Genomic DNA, 11,682 nt, shown 5'->3' with positions numbered 1-11,682 from the left:
CGCTCTTCCCATCACTTGTTCTTATGTGCAGAAGCAACTATGTTAGTGTGCTGGGGCTCTCCTTGTCTTTGTTGGCTGGTGACCTAGTTGTTTGGAATATACAGGTTCTTTGATGGGGCCCTTTCGGGTCAGACCCCCTGAGGTTTTATTTCCATACGAGGCCTGTGGATGTTCTTCTGAGTTATTGATGCCTGGAGGTTATCAAATTGCTTCGTCATGAGGGGCATTTGGGCTTGTAGGCTTTGGACTTGTGCATGGACATTCAATTGTGTAGCATCTCTACTGGCTTCCATGAGTGTTATCTCTCTTTGGGAGGTTTCTTCTTTGTAGTCTTTTTCACTTCTCGTCTGTAGCATGATCCACACTCACCACACCACCTTATAGGAGTTTGAATCCTAAATTGTTATTTGTGAACACGGTTTCAGAGCTAGACTCAGTTGAAAGATGAATGAGAGAGAGAGAGTAAAATAAGTATAGAGTTCTCTGTAAAGAGACACGGGAGAGCCTCTTTACTTGTATTTTTCTTCTCTAGTTTATTCATGAATATTTTGTACAATTTCATAAAGGAGAGAACAGATATGAAAACTGGTTTTAATACAATCAATGTTTGAATCAATCACATAAATTTCATACCATATAAGTATCACAATTTGAATTTTAATATATCGATAATTGGTTGGTCGACTTACTTGAATTTGACCGATTGAGGCGACCGACTTAATAGTGACCACGCCATGGGGTGGTCGACCGAGGCGCCCAGTTGAGTGTCAATCTCGTCTAGCGCGACAAAATGGGGTCCGTTGATTGGCAACGATCAAGGGTCCTTGAGTGTGTTATAGTCAGTAGGGATTGCAGGCGCGATCTGTTGTTCAGATCCCTCGTCATAGTGTGCCAGCCAATCCTTGATTATGCAGTTGGTTGTGGGACGGTAGGATGCCCTGATCTCCTGGTCGGCTTCTGGATTGTTCGATTTCTTTAAGATCCATGCTGACAGCTTTGGTGTGTTAATTATCATTTTGTTAGATTTTATTAACTAAAGGGGCTTGTCACTTTAATGATACCATACCTCGTAATTAAAATAAAGCTTATCCTTTTATATCCATAGAGTAGTGATGAACCTACTTTAGGATTGGATCCATGATAGGGTGACTTTTCTTCCCTCGATATGATATATTATTCCTTAATAATGTCATATCCAATCATAAGTGAGTGAGAAATTTCTTTTTTTTTTTTTGTGTAGTCCCCCAAATTTACAAAGTGGATGGCTGGCCCCAACTGAAGGATTCTCTAATTATAGTCCTCGTTCCTCCAGTCTTGGCTGAAATCCACCAACACTTGATTCTGAGTCTCATTTATCGTGGAAATATGATCCATCATATCAAACTTTTTAGGAAGCGAAACCAGGCGCAATTGCACCTGAGGTCGTGGCACCAACATCCACTTTTCTCCTCCACTTTTCTCTTATAGGGGCGACTTGTATGTGATATCGATTTCTCTAGCACAACTTTTCCCTTGCCCGCGGGCACTGACTTAGGACTCAGGGAACTGGATCCTATTTCCTAATCACCATTCTCTTCTATGACATCCTTGCCTTCTCGGGAGTTTTGTAAGGGAATTCATATCCTCCTCATCTACATCCACTTTTAGTGGCCAATGCGTTAGCGACTTGCTCCTCATCATCTCCTAACATTGTTTTTGCAATTGGCTCGAAAAGTCAGTAGCCTTGGCATCTCCCTTATCTCTTAGTCATTCAACATGAGGCCATTACACCCTTTCTGAAATAAAAGTATGGTATTCAAAATAACTTTCAAAGGATTATTTAAAAAACATCATCAAAATCCAATAGATAGTGTCCGATCATTAATCATATTACTGGGCTTAGTTCATGCTAGTATTGAGCCCTTCCCATGGTCACGAGGATCACAACAATCAATAGATCGCGTTCTATGTGACGTTTGGATTAGTAAGCACTGATTGTATGAAAAAATAGGGAAATTTTTTTAAAAAAAATACATAAAACTTATAGATTTATAAAAATTAAATAATGAAAAAAACAGAAATAAATAAGTTACGAGCTCAAGAAAAAATAGAATAATTCAATAAAAAAATAAAAGCCTAAATTTTATTGGGTAAATTTAAATTAATTAATTAAAAAATAAAATAAAATAAAGCTCATCAAGCAATTCAAATTTATCCCAAATTTATTGGGAGAGTCTCTTAGGTCACCACTAACCCCTCGGAATTTTCCCAAAAGAGTATGCGAGTGAAATTGGATGGCATTTAAAATTTAAGCCACCCACCCACTTACTTAAAAAAACAAAATAAATTAGTTAAGCACTAACAATCATTTAAATCATCCCCAAACCTTTTCTGAGATCACCCCTAACGACGCCTTTCAAGGCTTTGTGTTAGTTAGTTAGTTGACTTAAATTAATTTAAATATAAATAAATAACTATATAAATAAAGTATATAAATTAATTAACCTAGAACCTTACAAATTTATAAAAATTCAATTAGGGTTGGGAAATTCCTCTAAACATTTGGTGAGAAAGAAAAATAAAATAAATTATAATAAAATATATACAATTATATTTTTTTTCTAAATAGTAATAACAAAAAAGGATGAATTACATACAAATCACCCGAAACTTGTTATTTACAAATCAACCACCCTCTCAATAGTTTGATTGTAAAAAAAATCAGCTGAGTGGTTAATATATAAATATGATTATTTTATGTGGCTTTTATGTAATTATCCCTAATAGAAAATAAAAATAGATCCACACCGCCCCCAAATCTTTCTCTAATTTTCTACAGCTAACTGCCGCCTCAAAATATTTTAAATAACATAAAACCAAATCAGTTGTCAACACTAAATTTCCTGGAAGGAAAAGCCGAGGGGGCTTTCGTAGATCAACAGACAAAGAGTACCTCCGTGTTCGCTTGCCTATAAAAACCGCGTGGTCCTTGCTTCTGGTTATTCTCTTCAAGGAGGAGAAGACAGTCGGATCTCTGAAGTTTTTTCCCTCCCCTCGCTCTTCATTCTCTGCCGGTTTGAGTTCTTCAACAGGGTTTCACGTATGAGCTGGTTTGATAATCTCCGCGGACTGTCAGATCCGAGCCATTTCTTAGATGGTCTCTTGATCTTTATTCTCTATCACTGCCCTATACGTTCCGATTCTTATTCTATACCTTTGAATTCGTAAGTCCTGGATCTGGGATCGGGGTGTAGAAATTTATTTTTTGGTGGCAATGGAGTCGAAGAATCTCTCATCCTGCGAGGATTTCTCAGTCGCCGGTAAGAATTTCGTTCTGTGTCTCATAAGTGAGTGCATGAGGTTTCAGCTCGTTCGATTTTTTGGCTCGAATAATTGGAGCTTGGTTAAATTTGGAGTGGTATTTTGCTTTTTTTAGTTTTTTAGTGGAAATTGGACGAGTTTGGAGTTGGAGCCCATGAATAGTAGCTTTCTCTTTAATGTTGAATTGAGATCCATCTATTATTAACATTTATTTTGATACTGCGATGTTTGACTTTCCAGGATAATACTGATGCCGCTGTTTTTTGGCAGTCTGTGCCTCTGATCCGGCAAATTTTTTAAACTTATTCTCATAAGATTCATATAGGATACGAAATTAGAAAATTCTTCTAATTAAGCACTATTTCTTATGCAATTTTTAGATCTTAAGCAACCTAAGTATTTAGCTTATCATATGAACTCAATTTCTGAGAAAATTGTAGCTGAAACATTGAGGCTCGAGAGTTCAAAAACATTCGGATCTGAATTCAAATGGGCCTAAATAAAAAATTAACAAGCATAGTGAAAAAATTGTGAGACCCATCTGATGAGTCAAGTTTCTTAAAAAATTTACGTCCCTTATAGTTGAAAGAGGCTTGATTAGACAAATTTGTTGAGCCCAATACAACTCAATTCCATGTTCACTAAAACATTGAAATGCCTCGAAGTATAAAATTATCAAAGGTTACCTTTAACTATTTGATGAAGTGTCCAGGTGGACTTTATAAATGATCATAATGTACCTTACGAAAATCTATAAACAGCTTCTCATCCTGCATATTGGAAGAGGACTTTTGACAGAGATAACTCTAGGAATTTTGGAGTTCCCATCAACGTTAAGAACCCCAATTGCTTGCCTTTGGGACTTTACCTATATAAACTTGTTTGTTTTCTCCTGATTGCCCCATTCAATCTGAATATGAGGACAAACTCGTTGGAAACCTTTCATGACTTGATGATCGGAGATCAAGTGAATCAGGTGAGGAGTCCAAATGAGGTATCATGAAAGTTAACAAGAGGACTCATGAGAGGATCTATGATTTAGCTTAGAGGATCTCAAACTAGGAGCATTATTGTTGAGAGAATTTTAGGAAGAGAAGAGAGTTTATAAGTGTTATTGGGTAATTATGTGACCTACATGTTGAATATCAAGTACTAGAGGTCTTGAAATGCAGAGATCTTGAGAAGGATCCAAAAAGGATCTAGAAATCCTCAGAAGGGTTCCAAAAGGTGCATGAGGAGACATAAGAATGAGAGATTTTGAGAAGGGTTCAAAAAGCACCGAAGAGATGATTTACCTCGAACTTGAGAAGATTGCTGATCACAAAGTAACAATGATAGTCCGGTTATACATTTTACATTTTTGGTATTGGTAATGGATGAGACACATTGTACCTTCCTTTGTTTGCAGTCTTTATTTCCTCTAATAAATTCATGATTGTGATTTCATATCATACCACATTAAATGTAGCCAATATTGTAACCAACCCACCTTATTTATAAATGGAAGCTGGATGGTTCAGAGTACAACTACTATTTTGAAGGAAGAGTGATTTTTGTGCTTTTAGTTTTTAGATTAGAGAGAGTGTTGAACCAAAGAGCTTGAGAGAAAGAGAGAGAGAAACTGACATAGACTATATTTAAGACTGAATTACCATATTTAGTTTAGAGTCTCCTTGATGCTTTTTTTCCCTAGATTTAAAATTCTAGAAAAGAAACTGAGGCTGAAAGATACAAAAAAAGGTAGGAATACACAAATGACGAATTCATATTGTTAACATACTAAGGAGATAACTCATATATTAACTTCCATTTTAAATAAATAGTATATTGCCAAAATAAAACAACATTCTTCCTGAGTAGATAATAAGTTAGCATAACGGTACATTTATTTGTTATTTGTAATTACAGAAATGCATAGGGCAATAATAATACAAAGCGGTACCTAGGTCGTGGAAAACTTATATTTTTTACCACATAATGAATTTTTCTATGACAATATCACTTCATAGAAATTGTTAACCAACAATCACTATATAATTTTATTATTGAAACTACCTGGGGAAAATCTGTGAAATTATTTTGAGAGTATTTTTTATTTTATGAGGAGCAACCATAAAAAATTGGTTCAATTTAGATGAACTTACAAATCACATAAACTCTTGAATTTCTGTAATCAACTAAGAGGCGTTTGACAAAGTTTTAATTTTGAGAAGCACTCCTTACCAAATGATAACATTTCATTATTTATAAAATTTATGAAAGAAGGTTGTAATAGTTGCACCATCTGAAAAGGTTTGAGAAATTATCTACATTTTTGTAGAAATTTATTGAATGCAGTGAAATCTCAGTCTTTATATCAAATAATTTGAAATTGAAAAATTCAAGGCAACAAAACTATCCATCAATTTTTTTAGGAAAGGCGTATGTGTGTGGATGAGCTCACAACAAAATTATAAAAAAATAAAAAAATCTGACCAAAATGATAAAAAAAAATTGGAAAAATAACTAAAATTATCAAAATTAGTTGAAAATCATAAAAAATTGGGTTGTCAGTAGAATCACTAACCTTCTTGTAGGTAACTCATTTATTTGTCATATCATGAAAGATTGGGTTGTCGTTGCACGATTCATCTCCTTATATTAATGGTACTTGTAAAATAAACGAAAATACAAAAGTTAAAGGGCATGGTGATCAGAGTTGGGAAAAGGCGCTTCTGATTGAAAACCTACCACAATGAATAGGTTCACTGAAAGCAATGGAATCTTTTTTTTTTGCAATTATTGATTCTTTTGAAATAAACATTTCATATTTCTAATAAAGCCGGTATTGTTAGTACAATTTTCTTTCCTTTTATCTGTTTTATATGATGCCTACTTAAAAGAAAAATTAACAGTCAAAGTAATTTAGTCTTCTGGCTACCCTAAAATGTCATTTCATATATTTGCCAATTTATGTCATTTTCTTGGCCTTTTGAGAGTACATTTTAAGAGGCTAGTTATTTTCGTAAAGTTGGGAGAATTACAACGTTTATAACAGAAGGCGTATCATTGTAAAAAATTGTGATATCATAATTGTCATTATAGAATCTGTTGAGGATTCGTTAGATGTTTATAAAATGATGTATTTGAATTTCCATACAATATTCTTATCATTTCCTTTTGTTTAGATTAGAAAATTGCAATATCATTTTAGGTTTTCTCCACTGATTTCAATTGGATAATGGTGGGTACTTAAGTTACAATCGAATTTGATGGGTACATGACTAAGGTTGCTAGTAGGGGGAGCTTTCTAAATCTGTTTATGGGCATTATATTGGTTCTGACTCGAGTCTTGACGGTGGTCTTTTTTGCAGGAGACATCTTAGTATTTTTTTAGCATATTTTTTTGCCGAGTAATCACCATCTTTGGTTGTGAAATTGTCTGAAGTTAGGCCATCTTGCTTTTTGTAATATTGAATCCTTATTCTAACTGAATTCTCATGTGATATTGCATTTTGAATTGCTGAACACTTTTATCTCTTTGTCGTAGGTTCCTTCTTCTCAGCCATTGAGAAGCAGCCTTCGTCACCATCAGTGATTGTAATTGGTGGAGGAATTTCAGGAATTGCAGCTGCTCGGGCATTGACCAATGCTTCATTTAAGGTAATAACTTTGTTTTAGTATTGGTGTTTTTTTTTTTTTTAAGATAATATATTATATATGGGTTTATTTTAAGATTATTTATTTATTTATTTATGTTTTTGGTTTTCTTAAATTTCAGTAGTATTTTTATAATGTTATATTTGATTGATGCAAATATTGTTGTGATTTATGAGAGTCACATTCACTTCAGGTAACACTTTTGGAATCACGTGACCGGATTGGAGGTCGAGCATACACAGACTATTCTTTTGGCTGTCCTGTTGATATGGGGGCATCATGGTAAATATATTTTTTTTTTTTTTTCTATTTGCTCATATTTGTACTTCAGTCAAATTGCCATTAATTTTTTTAATTATACAAGTTTCTAGCTTCACTGAGCCCAAGTGTTTTCTATATGACCATTCAGGCTTCACGGTGTTTGTAATGAGAACTCCTTGGCTCCATTTATTAGGTTGTTAGGATTGAAGCTATATCGCACTAGTGGTGAAAACTCTATTCTGTATGACCATGACCTTGAGAGGTACTTAAAACTTTTAGTCTAAATTCTTCATTTTTAATTCTTAATGTTTACTATATTCTTTTTTCTTTATCTCCATGTAAATGCATCTTTTTTTTCACATTTTTTTGTTAAACCTTTTGTTAATTTAAGCCCATGTGGCAAGTATTGTCTCAAACCTGTCTTCCTTTTCGGGACCTTATATTTAGCATAATTGGGCCTTCTAGTGTTCGCTGGTGCTAGATGTACAATTATAACATTGTCAGTCTTGGAGCTAGATGTAATATTGAGGCCGTGATAGCTTTTACCAACAATATGAACCCTTGTGTTCTTTTCTTCCAATTTTCTCCGCCCCAGTTGTCAGTTTTTATCTTCCTCCTTTGTACCACAAAATAAATGAAGACTTTGTGGAGATTTTTTTTGTTTTGTCCGGATCTACATTAACTTTTATTCTGTTGGTATGGCTGTGTGAATATTTATGGATAATTTCAAGATAGTTTAAACAGGTATTTAAATATTATATGTTACTCATGTAATGTTGACATTTTCAATTATCTGATATTTTTAGCAGTTTATCAGCTTGTTTTTTTTTAAAAAAATATTAAGATGCTTCATGCAGCTATGCGCTTTTTGGTAAGGATGGTCACCAGGTTCCTCAAGAGCTCGTCATCAAAGTTGGAGAAGTATTTGAGAGAATTCTCAAAGAGGTACTAAATTGTATGTTTGAAATTGAAAGTTTTGAATGTTCCATTGATATAGTTTCATATACAAGATCTGATGGTGATTTCACAGACTGTGAAAATTAGAGATGAGCATGTAGATGACATGTCTGTTTTGCAAGCAATTTCTTTTGTTTTGGATAAACATCCAGAATTAAGGTATAAATAGTCTTTTATTTTTATCTTGATATATAAGCTTTGGTCGCGATAAAAAATTTGAGTGCTATGTGAGTTTCTTCTAATCATGTTGTATAGGCAAGAAGGTTTAGCCTATGAAGTTTTACAATGGTACATATGTAGAATGGAAGCATGGTTTGCTGCAGATGTAGATGCTATATCACTTAATAACTGGGATCAGGTAAACACTAATCTGAAGAAACCTCTTCTTTTTTAATGGTTTTTTCCTCGAGTGTTTGAGTTAAAGTCAGTCATCAGTTCATGTTACATTATTGTCCTTTCCTGAATTGTTCTGTCATCCACGCCCTTCGCAATCCACAAGCTGCATGAGAATGCAATAAAAGGTTATTGCATTGACTGCAGAAATCCAAAATAGGGAGAGGTTCCAAGAGTCTGTTGGAGTGTTGGTTCACCGCCAATCTACATAAAGATTTTAAATTAAACTTGCTGGAACATCGTGAAAAATTTTCAGATCATCTAAATGATAAATTATTATTGTTTGTCCAAACGTGTATTGGCCTGCAAATGCTAATGTAACGGTTTAAATTGGGAACTTAATTTGCAGAATCACTTACTCGCGTTGTGATAAGAAAGATTGGGTCATTCTATTGTTTATTTTGTCATATTATATCAAGAATTAGAACTTGTGAACCAAATTAACATTAGCATCATTGAAAACTCTATGGCGATAATATTCTTGTGAATGCAGGAGCACGTGCTTACTGGCGGTCATGCTCTCATGGTGCAAGGCTACAATCCTCTCATAGAAGCTCTTGCAGGAGACCTTAATATCCGTCTGAACCACAGGTATGGTTTTCTGGATGGCTAGTTATTACCTGCTAAACACAGCTCTTGTGCTAACTCTAGTTATTTTGTTGTTTAATCATGTCAGCTACCAGTGGCAACATTTAATATTTTGGGCATTTACATACATACAACTCAATTCTTATATATTTAAGTATCTAGCACTTAAATTTTTACATTTATACCACATTACCACCCAAATTTTTAATGTCACATAAAAAATATTAGATACATACTTTTTCATGGATAAGTAAGGTGCTATAAAAATTGAAGTTTGTGATAAATGCTTACGTATATAGGTGATACGTCACCAACAAATTTTCATCATCTGACACGAATCTCGAAACATAACACAAATCTCAAGACGATATTTTAAGCAAAAAACATTTAAATCTTGATAAAAAGTCATCCAGAGCTCTGATTTTAGCAAATTTATAGTCAAACTGACCGACTCGATGAGACGGACCTAATGATATGAAAACTAGTCCAATTCGAGTCAAATCAAGCTCAGATCAAGTCATTAAACCACCCTTGGAAGATTTTTTGACACATTTGGAAGGTCAAACATATATCGACACTGACAAGTTTATATTCGAATCGAGCGGCTCGACAAGACGAATCCAACGAGCTCAAGATCACTCAATTTCGACATCGTTAAGACACTCAAATGTCCATTAAATGCGGCATGATCGAAGGAAACTCTCTGGACCGTCCGATCAAAATGGTTGATATTCATGTATTAATTGCACCTAAAACACTATAAATAGATAGTTGAAGTCTAGAGAGAGAGAATCTGGGGTCTTGAGGAGAAGCTGCAGCTCGGCACCACCTCCAACCGCCGACGACCACCGACGACCACTGCCGACCTCTGACAACTGTCATCAACTACCACTAACCACCATCAATCACCACCGATCAGATGCCGTCAGCCGACGTTGTAATCTAAAAAATATAGTTACAATTTCCTGTCTGTGGGACAAGAGATTCATGTAATCAACAATCAATAGTGGATTTCTGCAACTGGGCTAGACCCCGTGTTTTTTTCCTTACGGGTTTTCCACTTAAAAACTTATAGAATCATCACCGTTTGTTTCTTTTTCATTTGTGTGTGTGCTGAACTTCATTTGTGTGCAACGCTAAGACGATAGTCCGTTCCTCTACAGCCGCGAATTTTTTGGCACGCATCAATAGGAATTTTTTTATCATATTCAACTGAAAGAAATGCATATTTACAATGATTTAGCAACTGTCCAGGAGATCAAAATTTCTTTTTTTTTAACATCCTTTTTTTTATTATGGAAATCAGGGTAACAAAAATTGTTCAGCGCTGCAATCGAGTTATCGTCACCTTAGAGGGAGGAACCAACTTCGTCGCGGACGCCGCTATAATAACCGTTCCTCTCGGAGTCCTCAAAGCAAATCTTATCGAATTCGAGCCTAAGCTGCCAGATTGGAAACTCTCCGCCATTTCTGATATCGGCGTCGGTATCGAGAACAAAATAGCTTTACGCTTCAGCACTGTTTTCTGGCCAAACGTTGAGGTATTAGGCGTCGTTGCTCCAAGCTCCCATGCTTGCGGTTACTTCCTAAATTTACACAAGGCAACTGGAAATTCTGTTCTGGTGTACATGGCTGCTGGGAGCTTTGCTGTTGAACTGGAGAAGTTATCAGATGAGGAAGCGGTTAAGTTTGTAATGTTGCAGCTCAAGAATATTCTTCCACACGCAACACCACCTGTAAGCTCTTAACCATCATTCTTTTCTCAGTTTAGGGCTAGCAGATTTGTGATCTGAAATTATGACTTTCTCCAGGTACAATGTTTGGTTTCGCGATGGGGGTCGGATATGGATTCTCTCTGTTCTTACTCGTGCGATCTTGTTGGTAAACCGGCTGATCTTTATGAGAGGTTTAGAGCTCCGGTTGATAATCTCTATTTTGCCGGCGAAGCGGCGAGCGTCGACCATTCTGGAACTGTGCATGGAGCGTATTCTTCAGGAATATCAGCTGCTGAAGACTGCCAAAGGCGTCTTCAAACACAGTATGGTATTTCGGATTTCTTTAAGAATGTTTTTTGGGAGGATTTGTTTGAAATCATGGTTCCTCTTCAGATTTCTAGAATGTGATGAATTTTTTGCTGCTTATTTGATTGTATTCCTCAATTGATAACATGAATTTTATGGGATTGTTTTGTGCGGGATGATATCTTCCGTTCAAATTTGGCGCTTTTAAACTTTTCTATTATTGTAGTTATGCAGTAAATGTTAATCTTGTTTCCACTTTTTATGGTTTTTGTGGGAGAGTTTGATGCTTGATTATAGTTTTTTTTTTACCGGAATTTATGTTTCAGTGATACTTTTTTTTGGCTCTTCATAAGTTCAAAATTTTAATCCCGTTCTTTTTATAATTTTAACACCTAAATATTTTTTTAAAAAAAATTATAGTTCAATACATGTAAAAATTTAATATAAAAAGATATAAATAAATATTATTATTTATTTATTTATTCATTTCAAGCTAAGATGAGCCAAACACGGATGAACAAAC

General features: G+C 34.9%; 1 protein-coding gene across 1 annotated transcript; it reads left to right on the top strand.

Annotated features, from left to right (window-relative positions):
- The first annotated feature begins 2,878 nt into the window (after positions 1-2,878).
- Positions 2,879-11,383, top strand: LOC110019083 (probable polyamine oxidase 4). Its single transcript, XM_020716636.1, has 10 exons — positions 2,879-3,299; positions 6,830-6,942; positions 7,133-7,221; positions 7,349-7,462; positions 8,058-8,145; positions 8,231-8,316; positions 8,413-8,515; positions 9,044-9,141; positions 10,445-10,874; positions 10,950-11,383. Exons 1-10 carry the CDS (start codon positions 3,254-3,256, stop codon positions 11,259-11,261), a joined length of 1,479 nt encoding a protein of 492 aa, XP_020572295.1. The 5' UTR covers positions 2,879-3,253; the 3' UTR covers positions 11,262-11,383.
- Positions 11,384-11,682: the final 299 nt, after the last annotated feature.

This window comes from Phalaenopsis equestris, unplaced genomic scaffold (genome assembly GCF_001263595.1).
Source record: "Phalaenopsis equestris unplaced genomic scaffold, ASM126359v1 Scaffold000002, whole genome shotgun sequence".
Lineage (NCBI taxonomy): Eukaryota > Viridiplantae > Streptophyta > Magnoliopsida > Asparagales > Orchidaceae > Phalaenopsis > Phalaenopsis equestris.
Note: the sequence above shows the minus strand (reverse complement) of the source record. Positions and strands in the feature narration are given on the sequence as shown.